Source organism: Physcomitrium patens, chromosome 14 (genome assembly GCF_059467195.1).
Source record: "Physcomitrium patens ecotype Gransden chromosome 14, ASM5946719v1, whole genome shotgun sequence".
Lineage (NCBI taxonomy): Eukaryota > Viridiplantae > Streptophyta > Bryopsida > Funariales > Funariaceae > Physcomitrium > Physcomitrium patens.
The window spans coordinates 11962849-11989706 of NC_143423.1; the positions used below are offsets into that span (position 1 = coordinate 11962849).

Below are 26858 nucleotides of genomic sequence, written 5' to 3' on the forward strand. Positions count from 1 at the left end.
TAGTCTTAGTTTTTCCTTGTTGTTCATGATAGGATGGGTCATTTTAACATTTTTTTTTTTTCTCTCTCTCTCTCTCTCTCTATATATATATATATATATATCCATATAATTTCTTTAAATTTATGTTTTGATATGTTATGAATTTTTTAAGATATAAAACCAAATAAAAATTAGTATAATAAAAAATATATGATAGTAATATTATTTAAAATTTTAAACTTATAAAAGTAAATATGTATGCTATCTTTTATCTATAATCTCATTATTTTTTTTTTCATTTTTATACTTTTTTGTTGAATAACCTAATACTAATTTTAATATAGTTATTTTAAAAAAACAAAGTAAATGGGTAGAAAAATTCTTAGAAAAATTCATATACTGTCCACGTGGGACCTGGCTATGTATAATTTTTGTTGAGAAGGAGAAGCAAAATGAAAAGAGAGCATACTTTGTGAAAAGCACTAACTAAAGTACAATGATATAATTGTATCTTTGATATCTTTAATATCGTTGACAAATTATAAAGTACATTGATACCAAGTTGTATCAAGAGTAGTACAAGGCCATCAACAATACAGATTTTTTTAATTATTTTAAACAGGTATTTGTAAAGAGATCAAGTCTGTTTACACCAATAACATCAAACTACTCGTTCAAATAATGTTTTCTTATTCACCCACTTTGGATTCTGCCAGTTTTGATTTTGTCGGAGAGATTTAGCAGGTGACATCTTTGACTCTGACTCCGAATCAAATGAGCAGCGCCTTAAATTTCGAACCCAGCGAATTTTCTTTTTGTGCACATGTTGCGAAGGCGCTGCAATGCGCATCAAAGTCAAGGAAGGATGAGGACGAAGAATAGGAGGAGGAGATTCGGTGTGCATTTGACCGAGAGTGTTGCACAGCATCTCCTTCTATTACTGATGTCGCCAAGCAGCAATGCGGGAGGACCCCTTTTTGGGTAGTCGCAAAAAGCATTCTCCTACGCAAAGTGCTGCACTCTTTTACAACATTGACTCGATCAATCACTGACCAGTCTCAGGCTGTTCAGAGAAAAACATTGTTGTTGATGTTTTTGTTGTTGTTGTTGTTGTTGTTGTTATTATTGTCCTTTGTTAAGCTGTGCAGGTCCCTTGGTTTTGCTGATGTTTACTCAAAAGCTGGGGTCGCTGCGGTGAATTTTGCTCTTGCTTCTTTGCAGTTTGTGACGAGCTTTGTCAGACGTCGTGAATTGCTATGAGTTTGCTAATGTTCGTTGCCAGAATTGGTGGAAGACGAGTTCTAGGGTTTTTCATGTGTCCGCAAACTCTGGGTAGGCAGACTGACGGCCTCTCTTCAACCGAGGAATCATGTGGGCGTTGGATGTGGCGCCCAACTTCTGCTTAGAACTGGACTTAGTTCTGCACTTTGATGAATTGTAGCGAGTTGATTCGAGAATCGGAGTTTGCGAGAACATTTTTAGGTGGAGTTGGGAGCTTAGACAGTTTTGAAGGCTTATCCAACCTGCTGTCCTGTTTGCAGAAATTTGAAGAGATGAATTGGCGTTAGTGGTGATTGTTCGTCATCACCGCCGCCCCGATCAAGACAGTATCGAGTTTGAGGTCTACCGTTTCGAAGCTGAGCTCTGAGATTTGAGAATTTGAGTGTGAGGCCGACAAAATGGACCCAGATGCTTCGTATATAGAACCTCTCATTGATAATGGAAACAGCGAAAATCCCAAAAAGGATGGTAACATTCATGTAATCGTCGCAGGGGGGAACAATATGTCCGCCGACAGCGGTGGAAGGGATGGCGAGAGCATCAGAGGCTTGTTCACGACCGAGCTCAGCAAACAGTTATGGTTGGCTGGTCCCATGATCGCTGTAAATTTTCTCGAGTATTCTCTCCTCGTCGTGTCCGTCATGTTTGTGGGACACCTGGGGGAGCTCTCGCTTGCTGGTGCTGCGTTAGCGTCGTCCTTCGCGGCCGTCTCTGGTTTAAGTCTGCTGGTAGGCATGGGTTGTGCTCTGGAGACGTTGTGCGGACAATCATTTGGTGCAAAAAATTATCAGATGGTGGGCATTTACCTTCAGAGAGGAATCATTGTCCTTTTTCTCACTGCAATACCAGTCGCTGCGATCTGGTGGAACATGACCAATATCCTGATTGCACTTGGCCAGGACCCAGAGATTGCTGAAAAGTCTGGAGAGTACGCACGGTTCCTGATTCCATCGCTGTTTGCCTACGCGGCGATACAACCCCTAGTGAAATTTCTGCAAGCTCAGAGCCTCGTTTTTGTAATGTCTTTCTCCTCCCTCACCACATTGTGCTTCTTCCACATACCTCTCTGCTACCTAATGATATTTAAATTAGGGGTTGGGTTCCGAGGCGCTGCCATTGCTACAAGCGTTTCAAATTGGGTGAATGTTACAATTCTGGCTACCTATGTGAGGTTCTCGCCCCACTGCAAGCAGACATGGACTGGGTTATCTCGGGAGGCTTTCGAAGACCTCGCGGGCCTTTTCACGCTTGCAGTCCCCTCCGCCATCATGGTCTGCTTTGAGTACTGGTCCTTCGAGCTGCTTGTTATCTTCTCGGGCCTCCTTCCAAATCCGAAGCTGGAGACATCCGCTCTCTCGGTTTGCTTGACAACCTCGTCCCTCATGTACATGATTCCGTATGGATTGGGAGCAGCCACGAGTACCCGGGTGTCAAACGAGCTCGGAGCTTCGAATCCTAATGCTGCTCGACGAGCAGTAGCGGTCTCGCTCTGTTTAGCCGCACTGGAAGGTTCGGCCGTTGCCACCTTTTTGTTTTCCGCGCGAATGTGGTGGGGCTGGCTTTTCACATCCGACGCAGAGGTTGCCAATTATGTTTCTCAAGTTATGCCGATTCTGGCCTGCTTGTCTTGTGTGGACTCCATCCAAGGAGTTTTGTCAGGGGTGGTAAGAGGAGGAGGCTGGCAAACATTTGGCGCTGTCACCAATCTGAGCTCGTATTATGTTGTGGGCTTGCCTGTTGGCATTCTGCTGGCCTTTAAATACCACTACAATGACTTTGGATTCTGGATTGGCATGTTGGGTGGAATCCTTACACAGGTGCTTATTCTCTCCATGGCCACTGCTCGCACCAATTGGGAGCAACAAGCGCGAGACGCTGTTAACCGAGTTGGTGGCCCCACGAAGCTTTCTGCTGAAACTAACCAACCTAAGAATTCAGATTCCAATTCCTTGCTGGCCAGGGAGGAGGATTCCTACGTGTTGATTGAGTGATCACTTCAGCACGTGGAACCTTGAGAGAATTGTTTCAGGCGTGAATTTCTGATAGATCCAACACGTATTATTTCTACCAGGAGAAGACACATTGCTGGTTACTCGACCAGGTTAGGAACTCTGGACACATCTAATGCCTTTCCCTTCCATCTCGTAGTGTTTGATCCTTCATATTTGATCCCCTGAGTGGCGAAATACTTTCAAAATTCTGTAGAGTTTGAAAACCAGATTTTGAAAGGATCAAAATCCTGCCACACGGTTGACATGGGAGAGCGACCCAAGATCACACGGAAGTATTCCTTTTATAGCCAATACATAGAGTCTGCAATGTGTTCGCAATATCGAATATATGCAGTATACAAGTTTATATAATCACCCAACAAATCCATCATTTTGCATACTTCTCCATCTCTTCTCTTTACCATAAGAATAAATAATTATTTTATTTTATCTTTATTATCAATAACTTAATTGCACGTACAAGAATTACTATAATTATGCAATTAATGAGTTACAAGATTGGTTTCAAAACAGCTAACTATTATTTTTATACTTTGAATTGTAAATATTATAGCTTTTCTTAACAAATTATCATATAAATTTTTTTTAATTTCAAATAATCATTTTGATAAGAAATAATAAATATATGAATATAACAATGAATCTGAAAAATATATTTATTTATGAAAAATGATTGTTGTGATATTTTTTAAGTCATTTTTTTTTTTAAAACAAGGTACAAATAAGTCTTCAAATCAGTCTTATAATTCTAATCAAACACTTTATTACACATGGTGGCTAATATGTATGTTACCAAAGTTTTTATTACCATATTTAATAATTTTTAAAAATATTTGAAATAAATTTTTACATTTACATATTATATATACCAAAATAAACACAACTATAAGAAAGCATATGACACAAGTAAAAATTATAATAACATACAAATATAGTAACTACAAAATTAGTGCAAATCCATGTATATATATATATATATATATATATATAATGACCAAAAATTATTTATAGACCATAATGCATAAATTTAATAAAAGTTTTTAAGTAAATAAAAATTATGTTTCTTTTATATTTAAGATAAATAAAATTCTTATTACTATTTTATTTTTAATTTTAATTTTATTTGATGGCGACCCTAGTATTTTACTTTACATTTGTTCTAGTTTTACCTAAAATTCAAGATTTTGTATTTTTAATTCCTTATCTCTCAAAACTATCTTCATTCATAGGAATTATATTTTTCTAATAGCTATGTCTTTTTGTATTTCTTACTCTCAACTTCTACAATTTTTTTTGTTTTGAAAGTATTTTACAATGCTAGCTAATAGACATTGATACTCTTATGGAGCTCTTCTAATTCAATTTTTAAAAGAAGTAAAGTTGTTGAATGAAACCTAGTGTATTATTAAGAACAAGTGAAATTATTATAAGAATATTTTAAAATAATATATATTACAAAGTCAGGATCTTACATATTTCATTATATTAGTTAATTATATACAAAAAATTATATGAACTACAAAATAGAAATATCATTAATGCTATAGATAAAAATCAAAGATTTAATTTCAAAAATCATTGATTAATACGTCTAAAACTAAGTCCTTTAAATTTGCTAGGGCAATGCAATCAACTATAATCTATAAAATTGTGAAGGTAACTATAGTTATAATATTTCAATCTCTTCAATATTCATTTGTTTATTAAAAAAACTTATCTAATTCTAATTGATTTTAACAACTTTAATAATACAAGAAATTATATAAGTTAGTTGTGTAGGACTTTAAATTATATATTACCATATCTAATTGTAAATTTGATACAATTGATGAATATTAGGATAAATAAAATTTTATTTTATTAAAAATAAAAAACTTGAAACACAAATAATAATTTAGTTAAAATCTACCTTAATGATTTCTTACATCCATATTAAAGTGCAAAAAAAATCTATAAAAAAATTAAATTCATTTAACAAAGCATAAAACAAAAACAAGTAAACAAACACAATAGAATAAAAATAGCAATGCCATTATATTGTAATTTTCTACTGCACTTTTACTGTCAAATTCAGAATTATTGTCATTACGACCAAAAAAGAATAAACAGAAATAAACAAAAATAACAATATATATGCATTTTTTTAAACCTTTTTAAAAATGTATACATATGTATATATATATATATATATAAACACAACCTAAAAACAATGGCACTGCATTGAGATGCTTTTTTTTTTTTTTTTTTTTTTTTTTTAAATCTTTTTCTTCTCCTACTAGGCATGTGTATCCTCCAATGAATTCTCTTTGAATTACAAATTGACTCTCTCATCCGCGTCTCTATTCTTTAGATACTTTTTTTCCACCAATTCTCCTACTGTGCCACCCAAATCTGTGCACGTTCTGTCCTGTATAATGCTGGGCCTTACTGCAGTGGCTCGCCCCTAGCTTACGTTACATTGCGTCTATTATGCTTTGGACACAGGTACAAGATGTGAATGTATTGCTTGAACTGCTTCAATTTTAAATTCAACCGTGTAAGAAAACCGTGACACTCACGGTAGACACCAGTACCTCAGTCCATCTCCATTCTTTAACACATGCAAATCAATTTCATAGTTTTTGGTGAAACTTCGAAAATGCCTTCTAAGGAAAATTAAACTACACAAGAATCTTGATGTTAAGGCAAATGAAGACATATTTGAAGGTTCAAGACTGGATGCAGCGAAAATCCTTCCACTTTTCTGAAATCATTAAAAGAAGCGCATATTTCCTGGGTCATTCGAACAAGATAAATCGGTTACATATGTCTAGGTGCTTCATTCTGCAAAATAGTACATTTGAGCTTTAGGCCACTTTCACATCTTAGAAACCATGTAAAATTGATAAAGCTCATAAACCGTAATATTTCAATCCATGTAGTGGATCACATCTCCAGGTATCCTGCGTTACTTTCAGAAAGATAACACAGAACATACAACAGAACTGATCATTTGCTTGCATCTTCCATCAGATTTATCAAAGGTCGAGGGAAACTCTAAGGCATTAATAGATGCTAAAAATTGTGTAGAATACGTCTTAGAGTAGCTTAGCTAGTTGTTGAGAACATGCCTTGTAAGTGTCTACGATCTGTTGGTCAAGCGAGTAATAGACTGGTATCTTTTTTAGTCGCTTCGTATCCAAGTCCAAGAAGGCAATCTGCCAATACATCAAAGCATCAGTAAGCAAAAAATGAAATTTCTGAGGTGATGGAATTTGGCGAGTTTTGAGGTATCATATCACCTACCTTGCTAACATACTGTTGGCCTGTTGTTGGGCACGTCGCAACAGAAGCTGAAGGTACGGAAAATGGTGTTCCGTGTTCATTGTACAATGGCCGTAATGTAAGCATAATGCCACAATCTTTGGCAGTTGCCGCAATCAGAAAGTTCCGAACTACACAGCGACTTTCCTCCCAGGACAGAGATTTGATCCATGCCTTGTCTCTTTTCTTCTGTGTGTCCTCTGGCTCTAAAGCTAGATTCTCAATACATACCCTACCAAACCCAACAGTAGATACCGGTCTAGAATCAATCTCAGCTCCAACTTCTTCTGAACCTGCCTCTGATTCGTCATCTGCGCCTGATCAGCACGTGCAAACAGCTTTGGTGACATTAGATACACTGCCATATAAGATATTGCTTGATTCATTCTGGAACCTAAGCATCGTAACACAACTGATATAATTCAAGCACATCAAAGGAGCAGTCTATAGGTATCCTTGTAGAGAAAACGTTATACCAAATCCTATTTTTATCTGAATATTCTAGCTACATGTTATTTAAAGTCTCTGATTTCTGAACCAGGGATTTTCACTGCTTTGCGACGTTGACAACCACTACACCTGACAGAAACTACATACTGCAGACAACAGACCTGCATCATCGGTCATCCCCGTAAACTTGCTATACGCCAAGTTTGCGCCCTCAATTGCATAGGTATCCAGTTTCTGTAACCTTAGCAACTGGTCCAGTACTTTACTCTTGTTTAGCACGCTTGCCACCAATCGCTGAAATATAAGTACACGTTCCCCCTCCGGAGCTACCATCACCGCTCCAAGTTTCTCCTCCAAAGCGACCATAAGTTCATTAGTCGAACCTCCATCTTCAGGACCTCCAAAAATTTCTACTCCTTTCAAAAATATCCGGATATTGTTTTGAGGTGTCTCAAACATCTGAACGAGAGCCTTATGAATTCCCTCTACGTTGCCCGAGAAAAGGTCCAAAGGACAGTACTTGCTCATGGTTTTTATCTGATCATGAAGTAGATGAGAAAACACGATAGCAACCCAGAAAGAGGAAATAAATTATAAAGACGTGAAAGGCTTATATTCCACAAATTATCCCACCACTCCTTCCATGAAGCTTTACATGGACAACCGTGATTCTTACACGCAACAAAACAAAAAGAATCTGAGTTTCAATGGAGGCCTTTCTAGTGCAACTGTAAGTATGTAACGAAAAGTATGTAAAGAGCATAATGAACAAAGTTGACTTCGCAAGAGCTGCTTCAGTCATTACAGGCACTTCAACTTCCGACTTAGTTATTGGTTATACTTAGGATGAATTATATCATCTAGCAAGACACAAAATAGGGATGTTATGGCGAATCTCCAAGTGGAGAATCACTGGAAATTTCCAAACGCAGAGAATGGTTGATCAGCCATTCCCAGATCATAACCTCCCTGCGCAATTAACATGAATTTAATGGATGCATATGGGGCAAACCTTCCCCTGCTGAAGCTTCAGGTGCTGATGCATAGCGAAACGTGTCACGTGTCTTTTTACACTATTCTCTTCAGAAATTGTTGCAGCATCTGGCAAATAACCCCATTTCGGCTGCAAAATTCATGATCGCCACCCTCTGCTGAGCTAACAATTGAATGATCATGTAACTAAATGTGGTTAAGAAAATTACATTCGCTTTCTAGGAATCAATTACAAGCGTACACTAAAAGGATGTCTAACAATCACTACATACATGCGTTAAGATCGAATACGAAGCCCAAAAGAAGCGCGCATATGAAGATGAAAGCCGTTATCACCTTGATTTCGATGGTGATGGTTTGTGGCAAATCTTTTACTCTTCCTGCCCCAAAAAAGGTGGCCAAATTCAGGATGTATGAATGTACACTAATATGAACCACTCAATGCACGTTTTCATATAATATAAACAAGATCTTACATAAAACAAAATAGATATTTCTCTATTTTTTAGTTTTTGGTTTGCCTTTCTGTCCTAAAAATTAAACCATAAACAAATTAAATCTAGAAAATTGGAAAGGCATAAGTGACAGTTTCACTGTAACAAAAACAAAAAACAAAACAAAGCAAAAAATTAACGAAGTGTTGAGACCAGGGAAAGGGTTATAGCAAACAATTACTTAGCTTTACTCACCTGGGACAATAGGAAATAAGGAATGATCTGTGATCAAAAGAGCAACACCTGCTGTCATATCCATCTTGGAATCATTCCTTCGCCATTCTCGTTGCTTAGCAAGTACATCTCGGCTTACGGCTTCTAAGAAGCCCGTAGTCAGAAACACGAGAAGCTACACAAAAACCAGCACATGTTCTCAGCACCAAGTGCAAGGCACACGACTTTGTTACAGTTGTGTGCTGCTCTGCGAATTGCTTAATTTTCAAGAAGGTTATTTATGTATTTCTTCTACAGCATTTCTTTTCATCACTTGACCAAATCGAACAGCGTCCTCTCGGAAAACACTTCCTCGTGTAGAGCAGTCGATAGGTGAAAGTAGGTGATCAAAAGATAAAATACCCCGGCATCGACGTGATCTTCCCCAAGTAAGGGTTGCATGACTTCACAGGCGAACACATGTGCCAATGCAGCAGATGTAGTTGCCTTCGACATATTTGGCCATTCTCTCCACAATTTTGCCTCCTCCTCGGACAAAACTGGCTTGGGCTCCTTTTTCACTTGATTCTGAGTTCCATCATCTTTCTTGGAAGCTTTGCGTAACCGTAAAACTCTGCCGATCTGTTGCGCCAAATCAATCAATAGAGCCCAATACTCAATGTGAGTGGCTACCTCCATCATACCTGGTAAGGTGGCTGAGCAACCGGCTTGAAGATGGGAAATGAGAAAATTTACTTACAAATGAAGGTCGACGGCCATGATAGGCTAATACGATGTTGGCAGAGCCTTCACCTCTATATAACCAGCCTTCTGCGTCTTCTTCATGCAACTCAAATTCTTTCAGTTCTTCAAGTTTGTTCGCTGCATAAGCTCCATCAAAAGGATCCTCAGGGCCATGGCAGGGACAGGATGTTGGCATTTCTTTACAGTTTCACGGAAAAGATATTCCTTTTCTCACAAACGCCGATTTTGTTTCATAAAGTATCCGCTTGTACTCAAAGTACTTGTCTGATTTCAGTCGCTTCGGAAATCTACAACCGGAAAATAAATAAATAAATAAGTTGTAGAGGCAATATACAGAAGCACCGATTGAATTTTGTCTTGGAAAAATGAAATATTCAGACTCTGTGTCAACCACTCGGAACTTTGTCCCTCGTTATCTTTCCTTCCATTGGCAGTGCCCATGAGGCGCAGAGCTCTGACATGTTTCCGTCTCTCCTTCTACGCAGTCATTCGAGTAGATCAAATTATGGATCCTAAACTAAATGCAAAATTTGAAACCACAAAGAGGAAATAATCGGGTAAAGATACGACAGTGCTGCATGTCAACTTCACCAGTTCCAGTCGCAACGATAAGCGGAGCAAGCTAGATGAGTCCAATAGAGAACTCAGCAAGTTCACGATTGTAAACACAAGGAAAACAAAGGGAGAAAAAATATTGATGCCTTGGTCATTCTCACTTCTATGCGACGACCAGACACCACAGGGCCAATGCGCTACGAAAATAACAATGACAACAATTAAGCACTCATTGCAACTCCTTCCTGAACAACTGGATGATGAAATTTAACACTAGGAATGTAAATGACGATGCCGCGAGGCAACAATACTGCAATGTAACCATTTTTGCCACATCATTGCCACATTCTATATCCAACCGCAACAAAACTGCGACAAAAAAGACGTCATAACCACATGAAAAAAGACGTCCTGGAAACCTGCTGTAAACCACAAACGGAGCGTCAATCGTGCTACCAAAACAAAACCTGCTCAAATTTTCTGAGAGGGCATCAACAGCCACAACAGCCTGGAGCTCATACCGAGGCGCAAATTCCAATGCCGGCACAGTATGCCGCGAACTACGAGGCCAGGACAACGAACCTGCATGCAGCAACTGATGCGGATACGGTTGCGAATCAAAGAAGACAGCCACAGTCTCGACTCGTCGCAAAAATGAAACCCTAGAGCGAATGCAACTTGACCCATGGCCACCAGTCTTCCAGCCCAGCGGCGCCACCTCCGAACACAACATAATGCTTCTTCGCACCCATCAAGCAATCAATCAATCAATTTCGCCCACTGCGTTGCCATTAGAAGCTACTGTGGACGCACATTCGCGGCGTCGCTGAAGTACAGCACTGCGGATGCGACAGAGCTTGCAAGGGGGGGGGGGCAGCGCTAGGTGCTCGCGGTTATGGGCCCCACATACTCACTTTGTAGGCCCCGTCTTGACGGACGTGATGTCTCGAAAAGTGTATTTATCCGTAAGAGGATACCTTTAAATGAAAGTATAAATTGTCTTTTATTTTAAAGATCACTTATGAAAGGCAAACAGAATCCTCATATTCTACCAATCTTTATGACAGGGTTGATCCAGGCTCAAGCTACAAGCACACCCCAAATTGTTATACACACACCCAAATTCTTTGATTGATGATCCAGATTCCTTATTTTTTGTTCCAACCTAGGATAAGGGAAGAAAGGAGTAGAATTTGGGCTAGAATAAAGAAGAAGGGAAAGATGTTTGGGACCTATATAGAGAAAAGTTAGAAGGGATTTAGATCAACCAATTAGAGGCCTTGAGTGTGTCTATAGGCGTAATGGGTGTGTGTATAATAATTTGCAATGTACTTGTAATCTGAGCCACATATATATATATATATATATATATATATTATAATGTATTTAGACTTATACATGTAGTTCAATGCAGATAGACTAAGAAAAATAAGAAAATGATAAAGAATTCAATGATAATATTTGGTGTATACAAGCATATATTATATATGTGGAAAATACTTTTATTTATTTACTTATTCAATTTTCTTCTATAAATATTTTATATGGTTTTTTTTACATATTCCATGGCCATAACTTTTATTGTTAGCATAATACTTTAAATTAATTTTAAGTGACCTTTGACTTAGATATGGTCTAATATTTCAAATATTTTAAAGCTTACATAACCTAGCTCAGCTATTAACAAAAATAAGTCTTTGAAATTCTTAAAGATGTGATGCATGGATCATGTATACTTATTATTTCCAAATACACCCACAATATCTAAAAGTTATTCTATATTAATAACTTTAGGATATACTTATATTACATAACTTCTATGAATTTTTATACCTAATAATGCTAACACTAAATTTCATCAAGCATCAATTTTTTAAAGTTTTATTGCGTTTAAGATTTTTCAAAATGTTTTTTCTTGCTCATGATTTTTCAAAATATATTTCATTAATAACTTAGTTTTAAAAATTAAATCCACAAGTTAATTTTAAGTTTAAAAGGATATCATAAAATCACTAGAAACACTCCAAATGCCAATCCTATAAAATTCAAAGCAAATCAAACAAGACATTATAAGCGGTGCTTATGTATTAATTTGATAATATTCAACCTTCAAATAAATTCTTTCTAGCTCCATTTTCTACACATATCTTCATATTAAGAATGCTTAATTTATAGAAGTTATGTAATACAAGTAATTTATTATTTTAATTTTTTCTAAAGATTTATTGAATTAATGATAATTATACATAGAAACAATTAATTAATAGATTCAAATTAGTTGTTTAGTTGATTATGACTTTTATCATATTTTTAGGTTGTTAATTAGATAGATACTTTTAATTATTAGATTGATTGATTATCAAAATTCTAAGAATAGTAAATTTAGAAGGTCTATGACTTCTTTCTTGATTTGGTTTAAATTCTCTTTTAGTACCAAAACTAAAATTTTAGTAGAACTTCTCTTCTAATTTTTAGAAATTATATCTTGAATTAATCCGCAATCTTAATTTTTAACTCTAAGGCTAATCTCTAATTTGACTATAGTTAGAAAACTCTTCAAATCTAATTGTTCTATCTTTCGAATTAATTTCAAGATTTTGAAGCTTAAATTTCGTTTTGTAATTTAAATAGATTAAAATTTATATAATCTAATTGTTAAATTAATGATGATCTTTAGAAGATAGAGACGATCTATTTATTTATGGTGGAGTTTCATTTCATAGTGATTTTTATCACTAATTGGAGTTGAAGAATGGAGAAAAAATAAATAAATCAAAAATCAAAAGCTTATTAACTCAAGGCCAAATTGAAATTAGGTATTGTAATTTGTTTAGAATTTATACTTAAAGGAATTCAAATTTAAGAATGGTGATCGTGAAGGCTTTGATGGCAAGAATCCTTGCTGATCTCCTAATTAGGATACTTAGAATTAGAATTATAGTTAAAATTTACAACTAGATTAGCAAATTAATTAGTTTTAATGAGTTATAACTTAGATTTGAGCTTGAAAACAGCCAATCGTAGAACAAAATTGCATTTTGGACACATTGGTGGTGTTAGTTTTGCCAGAAATGCATTATTTTTTGAGATATAGGCATTTTTAGACTTGAAATCGGGTTTAGGCTTAGGATCACTGTGGACCCTTGATCTTGATTAGGAATTTTTGATCTAGATGGTGAAGATGTGTCCACTACTTTTAGGCCTCCTCCCACCTACTTAAGAGGATTTGAGTAGCTGAGCTCCCTCTCTCTTTCCCCTTTCTGTAAGGCAAAGCTCTACCAAATTGTTTCTAGTCTTTTAATTGAAAGATTTTTCTCCCACCTTGTCATTGCCTTGGTATTTTTGCTCTCAATCATCCAATTTTTTACTCTCTTAAGCAATATTCTATATTCATCTTTTTCTAGTCACCAGCTTTTAAACGACACAAGCTACGAGTAGTTTGAAGCTCAGACGGATTTTTGGCGAATTTCCAAGTGGAGGGGTCCATTGCCCTTGGTAGAGTTAGAGTGCCAACTTTATAAATCCATAACTCGGTGGTCTCTAATCCAACTTCAATGAGGTTTATTGGAATGAATGCACTCTAAAGTATAGACTTCTAAAAAAATCAATTCACCAACTTTTGAGTTCTAACAAATTTTTGATGAATTTCTAGGTGAGAAGGGATCTATTGCCTCAGCAGTTTAGAACAACTAACTTGGAAAAAACATATCTTAGTGTTTACTTATGTTTTTCTACTGAAATTTTCTGGAGAAGAAGCTTTGCTAAGTGCAGTTTTAGGAACAACCAGATTTCTTAACTTTGAATCATTAGCCAATTTTTTGTGGATCTTTAAGTAGACAAGTATTTTCTACCTAGGTAGTTCAAGTCATCTTACTTCAAAAATTCATATCTTGAACGTCAAACCTTGGATCACCACGAGCTTTGGGCGATAAGAGCATGCTTAAGTCAAATCCAACCACAAAAAAATTCAAATCCATAAGTATTGTGGAGAATTTCTGAAAATTTGTTTTAACAATAAAGGTTTGCTGTCCTCAACTCGACTCACTTGACATACTCAAGGTAAGTTTTTTCTGCCCTAATCACCTCCTAATCACCTCTAATTAATGCTACTTAATTGAATCTTTTACCTTGTCTTGGTAATTATTTGTTAATTTTAACTTCCAATTACCTTCTGACTTTCAATTTTTAACCTTATGTTATTTCAATCTTTATTTAACTTTCAACTTTAAATTTATCTTTTTATCTTCAACTTTTGATCTTTTTGTTATTCTATTTTTACTTAAATTTTAACTTTGATTTTACTTTTTACCTTCAACTTTTTACCTTCAACTTTTAACCTTTAGGTTATTTAATTTTTATTTAACTTTTAATCTTAATTTATAACTTTTATTTTATATTTCCAAATTTTAACTTTATTATTTATTTTATTTTTATCTTTTAATTTTTTTTCTTTTGTCTTAAAAAATCTAACTACATATTAATACTGAATTTTAATATTTGAAGCTAACTATTAAAAAATTTCCAACTCTAAATAAAGTTTTTCCATCAGAACTTCATCCATGGATAACTTCTTGGGTATAACTCTAATTGATATGGTTGATATCAATTCGAAAAGCCCTAGACTAGCACTCTAGCGTGGTATCAATTATTTTTATTTTTTTTTACTAACTTATAAATTTCAAAGTTTAAGCTTAATTAGATAAGTCTTGGAAGGTATTTAACTAAATGAACTGCAATTGCTAAAAAATAAATCATAAAATATATAATTAACTTAATTTTATTTTTTTGGATAAATTATGATAATTATATCATTTTATTTTTATTTTTATTTTTCTTATCTATGGTTTGTATCTCGATATTAGTTAATATTGGACTCTAATCTAAGTTACAATTTAATTAAATTGGACTTAAGTGAGGGGAGAAAAAACCACTCACAACAATCATATGATAAAATAAATATATGAATGATTACTTTTAGTACTACAACAAAGAGAGTAAGAAGTTGGTTGAAAAAAAAAAGAAAGTTAAAGTAAGATGTAGTAAAAAAAATATCTTTCCTAAAAAAAGGAAAAAAAGGAAAAAAAGGAAAAAAAAAAAAAAAAAAAAAAACTACTTCAATTGAGTTGAAAGAAGAAGGAAAAAAAATCAAAGACCATCCGATCCATCAAAATTAATCATCACAAAAAATGAACTTATATTTCTTTTGGATGTTTTGGCCTCATTGCCACAACCTTTAGATGAATCTTGCCTTTGTATATTCTAATAGAAATATTCTCTATTATTTACTCATGCATAAGATGTTTTTTTTGTTTTGTTTTGTTTTGTTTTGTTTGTTTGTTTGTTTTTTTTTCCAGTATTTTTTGATGTCTTTTCATTATTTTCATCTTTTATTTATTTATTTTTATTAATTTTTCATGGTAATTTCTTATAATATGTGCTTAAATTGATAATGTATCTATTAGATCATCTCATCCAATAAGTTACCAAATATTATTTTTAATACGTTTTAAATCATCTATAGTAATTTTTTTCTTTTCAACATAAATAATTACATTTAACGACAAGGAACTTGATTTTCTTAAAAATTAAAAATATATGTTCAAAAATTTGATTAGATTTTCTCCTATTTAATATATTAATGCTTCATTGCTTAAGATTTTATGCACTTTAAAATCGTCTCCTATAAATAAATTTATTTTTTATTTAACAAGGTTTATTTTTATTTTTTTATCTACTTTCTTTTAAATTTATTATACTATTTTTGAATTTATTTTTATTTTTATTTTTATTTTTTGTATAATGCCATTTTATAATCTTCAAACTTCCTTCTTGAATAATCTATGCTATCACACCACATGCACCTATAGATTATACCTTCTATTAATCATAATTTTTACCTTCTTGATAATTTTAATAATCAACCCTTGTCTTTAAATTTTGAAAATTTTATTTAAAGATATTTTATCTTATATATGATTTCAATAGCATATATTACTCCTTTTCTTGATCTAGCTATTAAAGATTAAATAATGGATATAAATCAATTAATAGGCAATTTTATTTTAGATGTTTGCATTGATTTTTAAATATCAATCATATCTTTTTTTATATTTCTTTATGAAAGCAATAAAAATGTATCTTTTACTACCTTCTTACTTCTTATCAATTCTTTAATTTTTTTCTATCTTTAAATAAAAATTTCAACTTCACTTGTAATTAATTATTAATTATTTAAATATTTTTTTAATATTTTTTTAATTCTAAGTTTTTCTTTTTCTTCTTTAATAAACAAAAGTATTATCTTTCAAACTTCTTTAATAATTTTGTAGATTAAAAATCCTTCTTAGACATTCCAATCTATTCAAAATTAATTTTCTTATAATTCAATCATTATCTTTTAAAATATACTCATTTTATAATATTTAAAAATAATTTTTCTATGAACCTCTAAAATATCTTATACTAAACCTAATATGTTTTTTTATCTCTTAAATAGTAATAAGTTCAAATAATAAAATTATTATATTTTTTTTAAAAAATGCTTTACTTTCATTTCTTTTATATAACACCTTAAAGATTTTGTAATATCTTGACCTTCAAACTAATCAATCTTGTCTACAATATCTTATAATATCTTATTTACCAAACCTTCTTTATAGTATTTACTATATTATTATTATATAAATAAAGCAAATACTTCAAATATGCTTATACAATTAAGATCTATATATATATATATATATATATATATATATTCTAAAATTACCTCAACTTAGAGCTCCACTTATAACTTTACTTGAAGTATTAATTGAAGTTCTATCTATAGCTTTATTTTTAATTTAATTTAATTTTTTATTTCTATTTTAAATAAAATAAATAAAAAAATATGTCTTTTATTTAAGTTCATATGATGATTTTATCAAATATGTTTTTTTAATGTAAAAATCAACTTAAAAATGCATTAGGAATGTGAGTAAAGAAAAATATGATTTTAACTTGAAGTTAGACTTATTATCCAAAAATAATACATGAGGTGTCTAAAAATATATTTTCTAAAATCTTAAATAATCTAAGTAAGATTCTAATTATACCAAATATATTTTATCAATCTTACAAAAATATCTCGGATATACATATGTATTCTAATAAATACCTAAATACTTATACAGAAGTAGGTAAAAGTAGATAAAAATAGATAAATTTCATAATACCTTTTAGAGAAGCTTCTTAGAAGCTTCATAGACATTGCTTTGACTTCACATGTATTTATACTTGATTGATAGGTTAAAAACTTTGTCAACAAATTAACCACATATTGGTAGCTTACACAATAAATTAATTATGTGGCGCACATATACAAAACTTGCCTTGTAAGTTAAGATACATGTCTTACAAAGTCAACACGTTTTAGAGGTCCTATAAGACATTGCCATATAGCTCTTAATTAAGAGTATATATGGAGGTAAGAGTGAAGCCTTCTTCACTCTTTTTAATGCCTTTCTAGTCTTTAATCTTGTTTTAAGACATTCTAGTCTTTTTATCTTTGAAAATAGACATTTTAGTTTAATGATATATCATCTTTAAGTAATTTTCTAGTTCTTATGACTGGCACAATGGTGTATTAAAGATTTCTTTCTTTAAGATTCATGTCATTGACAAAAAAATCCTATAAAAGCCTATTAAATTTTAAATATCTTTAAATAAAATTTGAATAATCATTAATTTTTTTAATTAAATCCTAAAAAAAGCCTAATCAATCCTTTAGAAACCTTAAAGAAATTTTAAGGAAATCATGAAGAAATCACAAATAAAATTTAAAAAAATTCCAACCAGATTTTAGCCAATTCTAACAAATCTTATGTAAATCCTAATCAAATTTTAATCAAGGAATAATCAAATTTTAAATAAATTCCAATAAATTATACTAAAATATTAACTAAGCCCTAAAAATTTATATATATATATATATATATATATATATATATATATCACAATTAAAATCTAAATAAATTCTATAATAAATTTGAAATTTAAAAAATTTCACTTTATTTATTGATTTTGATTAAATTATTTTAAACTTTTGAATGTATTAGTAAAATATAAGTGCAAAAAACTTTAAAAAAATCAAATTTATAGATTAAAAAAAAAAAAAAACTTTTAATTTGTTTGGATGTTAGCCGTCATTTTTTTCCAACCTTATTGTCAAACTTTTAGTATCAATATATTTTTTTTAAACCAATTCTTTAATTTCAGAACTTAAAAAAATATTAAAAAATAAGTCAATTGTCAATATATAAAATAAAATATTTCAATCCAATTTCTAGGACCTTAATCTACTTGAATATATCTATAATTTAATTTTTTAATTTAGTTTATTTTCACAACACACATCTAATACAACTATGCTTACAAATTAATAATGTTTTATTTATAAATTTACTATAAAACACTCATAATTCATTAAAATATGACTATTTTTTAATTCTCTAAAAAATAAAGTCAATAAAACATATTCAACTTTGCAAATCTTTTACAAAGTTATTATCTATTCAAATCTTTTAAAAATAATATTCAAAAAATCCTATCAAGTCTTTTATCAATCTTCTTTATTAATCAAAGAAAGAAATCTATTTTTATTGTAAGTATGAGATTTTATGTTGAAGGATCTAATTTCAACTCTACTTCTCAATTAATTTTCTTAGAGTATCAATATAATATATTTTCAAATATCTTTTAATAGAAGGTAATCTTTATTTTTTCTTAGAGATATTTATAATATTATTTTTTGCTAGTCTATTTTGTTTTTCATTTATGGTCCTACAAAGTAAATAGAATTATTTTTTACAAAAAATAACATAAGTACTAAATCATTTTTATTCTCGTTCTAAAATTTATTTAAATTTTTAAAATAATTTATTATAATATATTTAAATAAGCCCATATATATATATATATATATATATATATATATATATATTTTTTTTTCCTATATTTTTTTTCTGTGTATATTAATTGTATTATAACATGACAATGTAGTTATTAGAATAGAAGGAAGAAACCTAGATTGTAGGACTTAGTAATGATAATTTTTATGTAACCTTTAATACATAATCTCTTATGATTGATAAATTTTAATTATTAATTTTTTCTTGTAAAAAATTCTATTAATTGATGCATAAAAAATATTATATATATAATTCATTTTGATATTTTTTATTTTTGAAATCATATAACAATGCTTTTAGATTTATTTAAATTTTATGTTATAATTTTAAAAATTTATTAGTTATTAATAAAATATGTAAGTATAACAATATTTGACAATGAATCAAAAATAATGAATTAAAACATATTTTAATTAGAATGTAATTATATCTTAAAAATTAAAATAATAAATATTTTTTTATTTTTTGGTTTTTTATATCATGAATTTTAAATTAGGAAGTAGATCTAAAATTTTAAAAAGTAGTATATTTTTTAGATAGAAATAAAACATTTTCTTTGCTAAATAATTGTAAATTTTAAAATAAAGATTTTGTGAAAGTAAATAGTAATAAATTTTTTTCAACAAGTTTTTTAATAATAATAATATATATATATATATATATATATATATATATATATATATCTAAAATAAAATCTTAATAATGCCAAATAAGCTTTAATCAAATTTAAAAGAAATTTTAAATAAATTACAAAAGAAACAATAAAAAATCTTAAAGCAATTAAAAGATAATCGATAATAAACCTTAAAAGAATCCTTAAGAAGCCCTAAAAAATATTAAAATAATCAAAATAAATATTAAATAAATTTAACCCTAATTAAAATCCTAATGGACTTCAATCAAACCCTAGATAAATCCTAAATCCTAAATCCTAAATCAAATCCTAAATCTTAAATCAAATCCTAATCAAATCTTAAATCCTAAACTCTAATCAAATCTTAAATCTTGAACCAAATCCTAAATAAATCTTAAACTTTAAATGAAATTCTAAACCAAATCCTAATCAAATCCTAAACCAAACTCTAATCAAATCATAAATCTTGAACCAAATCCTAAACTTTGAACTAAATCCTAAACTTTAAACCAAATCCTAAATCAAATCCTAATCAAAATCCTAAATCCTAAACTAAATCCTAACCAAATTCTAACAAAATTCTAAACTTTAAATCAAATCCTATCCAAATCCTAACCAAACCCTAATCAAACTCTAAATCCTAAGGTAATTTAGAACCTCAATATCTTTTGATTAAACTATTTATCTTATTTAAAATTTTATATACCTCTCAATCTATTAGCTAAAAATATTTATAACAAATTTAAAGACAATTACACTTACTAAATGGAAGAAAAATCCTAAAATTTGCTCACATGTTGGTCCATCTCCTTTTGCAACCTTGATGCTGATCTTTTAGTGCTAATTTTTCTCCTTTACACCATTTAATTGATCTCAAAACTTTTACATATATAAGAAAATAAGTCTATTACCTAAATTCATAACTTTCACTCTAATTCAACCAATAGATTGTAAGAAATCTTAAAAACTCTCACTATATCTAAAATTCTACTTTCCAAGATATTGACCCACTGAAACCTCAATAATCCTCAATTTAACTATAAGATCAAGCTAAAATTCTCAATACATATTAAGCACAACTAGAACCATTGACTTATAAAAAATCACCTTTAGATCTACTACAAACCTCCTGAAACATCCCAAAATATCAACTTTCTTTTATTTCACAAAAATCCAAGTCATTCCAAATAATCTTGACTTTGTAAGGTTCTTCTAAAGTCATTATAAATCCAAATCACACAAAATTAATGCTTATAGAAACCTTATTAAGTTTTTCATAAAATTCTATTCTCCAATCTCCAAAAAAAAATTCCAAAGTCACATTAGGGGTATAATTTTGTACCTTGGGATTTGATTTCGACCAAGATTGATAACTGGTCCTCTTTAGGTATCAGTTCTTGCCTTCTTGAGGTAAATTTTTCTAAATTCTATTTTTAATTCCCTCCTATACATATCCATATCATTTAAATTTCTAATTTACTTTATTTTTTTTTCTTATTTATGGTCCTATAAAAATAAATAGAAGCTCATTTTATAAAAGGTAATATTAGTATTTTTAGTTTTATTACCTTTTTGACTATTATCTATATTTTTAAGATAATTTGTTATAATATTTTGAACTAAGATCTTCTATAATATAATAATTTCTATATTCTTTCATCTATTAGTTATATTACATCACGACATCCATCTCCCTTAAATTTATGCATCTTCCTGTATGTGCCAATGATTCTTCAATATGTTGATGTAGAATGCTCTTCATCTTGTTCAAATACTTGATCTTTAATTTACTCTTCTATTCCCATCTCAATATCTTATATTAGATTTTATTCTTTATCCAAAAAATATCTTTATTTCTTTTTTTAAATAACTTGATTCATTTATCTGCTATAGATATTTTCAATTCTATACCATCAAGTTCTTATAATAAGTATGTTCTATTGTTATATGCCATTTTGATAATATAAGGCCCAAACCATCTTTTTACAAATTTCTTTGTTGTGCTATGTTGATTATCCAAGCTACTATTATAAACTAACATTCAATCACTATCTTCAATTGCCTTAGATTGTAGTCAATATTTTTTATCAAATCTTTCTTTATTACTTTTCCTTGCTTCTTTCAATCTCTCTATTGCCACTTCAATATCATTAAGTTTTCTTTTTAATTTTTGAATTTTTAATGCTAAAAGTTCTTCTCTATTGAGATCATTCTTCTTAGGTAATATACTTCATGTAGGTACTATGTCTTCTATTGGTATTATTGATTTTAGTCCATATATTAATTCAAAAGACATATAATCTATTACTGAACTATGAGTTGTATAATGTGCTTATAGTGCAAATGGTAATAGTCTAAGCTATTTATGTGCTTTGCCATTGCATACCTTTACTAATGCCTAAGAAGATTGAAGTGATGAAGGTTAAAAATAACAAGGTTGAAATGAAAAAGATTGGAAATAGCTAGGTAGAAATAAAAAAGATTGGAAATGACAAAAAGAGAATGAAGAAGGTTGGAAATGAAGAAGGTAATGAGTAACAAGGTTGGAATGAAGAAGGTTGAGAATGACAAGGTTAGAATGAAAAAAATGAAAGATGACAATAATGCAATGAAGAAGGTTGCAAATGATAAGTTTAGAGTAAGAAATATTGTAAATGACTAGTTTGAAATGAAGAAGGTTGGAATGAAGAAGATTAGAAATGACAAGATTGGATTGAAGAATATTAAAAATGACATGATTAAAATGAAGAAGGTTTAGAATGACAAGGTTGAAATGAAGAAGGTTAAGAATGACAAGGTTGAAATAAAAAAGATTGGAAATAATAAAGATAGAATGAAAAAGGTTGAGATTGACAAGATTGAAATGAAGAAGATTGGAAATGACTAGGTAGAAATGAAGAAGATTAAAAATTACAAGGATAGAGTGAAGAAATTTGAAAATAACAAGGTTTGAATGAAGAAGATGGAGAATGACAAGATTGTATTGAAAAAGATTGAAAATAAAAAAAATTAAATGAAGAAGGTTAGAAATAATATGATTAGAATGAAGAAAGCTAGGAATGTTAAGGTTGGAATGAAGAAGGTTTTAAACGATAAGATAGAAATGAAGAAGATTGGAAATGATAAGTTTGTAATGAAGTAGGTTAGAAATGAAAAGTTTCGAATGAAAAAGAATAATAATAATAAGGTTAAAATGAAGAAGATTGGAAATAAAAAGGTTGGAATGAAAAAGATTGTAAATAACGACTTTGAAATGAAAAAGGTTGAAATGAAGAAGGTTGGAATGAAGAAAGTTGAAAATGAGAAGTTAAGAATAAAGAAGATAGAAATAAAATAATTGAAATAAAGTAAGTTACAATAAAAAAGATTAGAAATGACAAGTTTTGATTGAAGAAGGTTGAAAATGGAGTGAAGAAGGTTGAGAATGAGAAGGTTAAAATGAAGAAGATGGAGAATGACAAAGTTGGATTGAAGAAGGTTAAAAATGATAAGGTTAGAATGAAGAAGGTTGAAAATAACAAGGTTAAAAGAAGAAAGTTGGAATTGAAAATGATAGAATAAAGAAGGCTAGAAATAATAAGTTTGAAATGAAAAAGACTGGGAATAAAAAGATTAAAATGAAGAAGATTAGAATGAAGAAGATTTAAATGATAAGATTGGAATGAAGAAGTTTAAGAATGAAAAGGTTTGAATAAAAAAGGTTAAAAATGACAAGGTTAGAATGAAGAAGGTTGAAAATGATAAGGTTCAATTGAAATTTTTGAAAATGATAAGGTTGGAATGAAAAAGTTTAAGAATAAAAAGGTTGAAATGAAGAAGGTTGAAAATGACAAGGTTAAAAATGATAAGGTTAGAATGTAGAAAATCGGAAATAATAAGATTAGATTGAAGAATTTTAAAAATGACAAGATTAAAATGAAGAAGGTTAGGAATGACAAGGTTGAAATGAAGAAAGTTGAGAATGACAAGGTTGAAATGAAGAAGTTTGAAAATAACAAGGTTTGAATGAAGGTAGCTAGAAATGTAAAGGTTTGAATGAAGAAGATGGAAAATGACAAGGTTGAAATGAAGAAGATTGAAAATGATAAGATTAAAATGAAGAAGGTTTGGAATGAAAAGGTTGGAATGAAGAAGATTGCAAATGATCAAGTTAGAATGAAAAAGATTGAAAATGAAAAGGTTGAAACAAAGAAAGTTAGAAATAATAAGGTTTGATTGAAGAATTTTAAAAATAACAAGATTGGAATGAAGAAGGTTAGGAATGAAGAAGGTTGAGAATGATAAGGTTTAAATGAAGAAAATAGAAAATAACAAGGTTTGAATGAAGAAAATAGAGAATGACAAGATTGGATGAAGAATGTTAGGAATGATAAGGTTGAAATGAAGAAAGCTGGGAATAACAAGGTTCAATTGAAGAATTTTGGAAATGACAAGGTTGGATTGAAAAAGGTTGAAAATGACAAGGTCGGATTAAAGAAGATTAGAAATGACAAGGTTCAATGAAGAAGACTACGAATTACAAGGTTGAAATGAAGAAGGTTGAAAATAAAAATGTTAGAATGAAGAAGGTTGAAAATGATAATTTTAAAATGAAAAAGATTGGAATAAAGAAGATTAAAAATTACAAGGTTGGAATGAAGAAGATTGAAAATGATAAGATTGGAATGAAAAAGGCTAGAAATGACAAGGTTAGAATGAGGAAGATTGCAAATGACAAGGTTGGAATAAAGAAGGCTAGGAATATGAAGGTTGGAATGAAAAAAGCTAGGAATGATAAGATTGAAATGAAGAAGATTATAAAGTACAAGGTTGAAATGAAGGAGTTTGAAAATAATAAGGTTAAATTAAAGAAAATTAAAAATAATAATTTTAAAATAAAAAAGATTGAATTGAAGAAGGTTAGAATGAAGGAGATTGGAAATGATAATGTTCGAATGAAGTAGGTTAGAAATGACAAGGTTAGAATGAAGAAGATTGAAAATGACATGGTTTGAATGAAGAATTTTAAAAATGAAAAGATTAAAATGAAAAAGATTAGGAATGATAAGGTTAAAATGAAAAAGATTGAAAATTAAAAAGTTCAATTGAAGGATTTTAGAAATAACAAGGTTGGATTGAAGAAGATTGGAAATGACAAAGCTGCATTGAAGAAGGTTGGAAATGACAAGGTTTGATTGAAGAATTTTGAAAATGACAAGGTTAAAATGAAGAAGATTAAGAATGACAAGGTTAGAATGATGAAGGCTAGAAATGACAAAGTTAGAATGAAGAAGGTTGGAATTGACAAAGTTGGAATAAAGAAGGTTGGAAATGATAATCTAAGAATGAAAAAGGTTGAAATGAAGAAGGTTGGAAAGAATATAGTTGGAATGAAGAAGGCTAGAAATTACAAGGTTGGAATGAAAAAGGTTTTAAATGATAAGGTACAAATGAAGAAGATTAGAAATGACAAGGTTAGAATGAAGAAGTTTGGAAATGATAAAGATGGAATGACAAGATTGAAATGAAAAAGATTAAGAATGATAAGATTAGAATGAAAAAAATAAAGAATGATAGGATTACAATGAAGAAGGTTGCAAATGACAAGATTAGAATGAAGAAGGCTAGGAATGACAAGGTTTGAATGAAGAAGGCTAGGAATGATAAGGTTTGGATAAAAAAGATTAGGAATATAGAGGTTAAAATGAAGGAGGTTGAAAATAAAAAGGTTGAAATGAAAAAATTTATAAATGACTATTTTGGAATGAAAAAGGCTAAAAATGAGAAGTTTAGAATGAAAAAGATAGGAATGAAATAATTAGAATGAAGTAGGTTAGAATGAAAAAGGATAAAAATGATAAGGTTGGAATGAAGAATATTTAAAATAATAAGGTAGAAATAAAGAAGATTAAAAATAACAAGGTTAAAATGAAGAAAGCTAGAAATGATAAGGTTGAAATGAAGAAGGTTGGAAATGACAAGGTTGGAATGAAGAAGGCTATGAATGACAAAGTTGGAATAAAGATGGTTAGGAATGACAAACTTAGAATGAAGAAGATTAAAAATGATAAAATTATTATGAAGAAGGTTGAAAATGACAAAGTTGAAATAAAGAAGGTTAAGAATGACAAGATTAGAATGAAGAAGGTTAAAAATTACAAAGTTGGAATGAAGAAGGTTGAGAATGAAGAAGGATGGAAATGAAGAAGGTTGGAAATAACAAGGTTCAATTGATGAAGGTTAAAAATGATAATTTTGGAATAAAAAAGGTTAGAATGAAGAAGATTGAAAATGACAAGAGTTGAATGAAGAAGGCTGAAAATGGCATAGTTGGAATGAAGAAGGCTAGAATAAAAAGATTGGAATGAAGAATGCTAGTGTAACTGAATATAGATATTATATTTGTATTATTGATACATAGAGATAGATAGTTAGAACCATATTTGAAAAGTTATGGAAGTTTCTAGAATTTGAGATTAGCTTAGTGGATTAAGTAAGATCCATTGTGGAACATTCTAGAAAGAATTTAAGATAGTTATTTAGGTGAGGTCGATCATAGAATCTTTTAGAAGTAGTTTAAGGTAGTTATTTAAGTGGAGTCTATCATCTAGGAATATTTTAGAAAGTCTAAGGTGATAAAAAAAAAATATAAATAATACTACCTAGGGCCTTTTAGAGGCATCTAGTCAAGTATGATTTCAAACCTTTTTTCTTAATATAATTGGATTTTATATCTTTTTATTTTATTCTATTTTTTTCTAATTTTAGTTACTTAGTTTTATATATCATATCATATTTTTTTTTACTTTTGTTTAGTTTTTTTTTGGTTCAATTTGCCTTATTTTGTAATGAGATTTAATATTGCTATGGATTAAGAGGGTCTTGGATACTTGAGATAGACTGGTCATGTTTCATTAGTATTAGAACAAATGTTAGACTGCTCTTTGGTAGTGTGTCAATAGTCCACATCTAGTCTAAGGTCAAATATTAAAGTCACATTGGATATTGTATTGAGGCTACCACGAGCTACTCTTAAAAAGTCAATTGAGAAGTGAGAAGACATTACAATAGCAAAATTCAATGGAAAATTACAGCATGGAAGATATGATAGAATAATTCTAGATAGAGGCTCAAATATACCAATTCTTAGGCTAGATAGCTACTTTATAAGAGCAAATAGAAGCCTTGAGGATAAAAGAGTCGATATCTCCTAGGCTGAAATTGAGTAAGTCTATTACATACTTTGGGACTTCAAGACTCGAAGATATATATATCAATGGCTCTTCAACATGCGACAATACTCCAACTATCTGGA

At 30.2% G+C, this 26858-nt stretch overlaps 2 protein-coding genes across 9 annotated transcripts; one reads left to right on the forward strand and one right to left on the reverse strand.

The window, feature by feature from the left end:
* The first annotated feature begins 727 nt into the window (after positions 1–727).
* LOC112291745 (protein DETOXIFICATION 16) lies at positions 728–3651 on the forward strand. 7 transcript variants are annotated; one of them, XM_090255892.1, is made up of 4 exons: positions 967–1311; positions 1521–1644; positions 1753–2054; positions 2160–3651. In XM_090255892.1, the coding sequence occupies exons 3-4, from the start codon at positions 1764–1766 to the stop codon at positions 3249–3251; spliced, it is 1383 nt and encodes a 460-aa protein (XP_090112018.1). In that variant the 5' UTR covers positions 967–1311; positions 1521–1644; positions 1753–1763; the 3' UTR covers positions 3252–3651. The 7 variants fall into 7 exon arrangements, with proteins under 7 accessions (XP_024395362.1, XP_090112017.1, XP_024395360.1 ...); XM_024539594.3 differs by lacking the exon at positions 967–1311 and adding an exon at positions 728–960 and having other exon boundaries at positions 1753–3651; XM_090255891.1 differs by adding an exon at positions 730–960 and having other exon boundaries at positions 1201–1311; positions 1521–3651.
* Positions 3652–5758: 2107 nt separating this feature from the next.
* On the reverse strand, positions 5759–10805 carry LOC112291797 (inositol-pentakisphosphate 2-kinase). 2 transcript variants are annotated; one of them, XM_024539699.3, is made up of 10 exons: positions 10568–10805; positions 9426–9717; positions 9089–9307; positions 8708–8861; positions 8355–8398; positions 8038–8148; positions 7187–7562; positions 6558–6892; positions 6383–6469; positions 5759–6095 (listed from the first exon to the last, which is right to left on the reverse strand). In XM_024539699.3, exons 2-10 carry the CDS (start codon positions 9603–9605, stop codon positions 6072–6074), a joined length of 1530 nt encoding a protein of 509 aa, XP_024395467.1. In that variant the 5' UTR covers positions 9606–9717; positions 10568–10805; the 3' UTR covers positions 5759–6071. The 2 variants fall into 2 exon arrangements, with proteins under 2 accessions (XP_024395467.1, XP_024395464.1); XM_024539696.3 differs by lacking the exon at positions 5759–6095 and having other exon boundaries at positions 6142–6469.
* Between the last annotated feature and the right edge of the window lie 16053 nt (positions 10806–26858).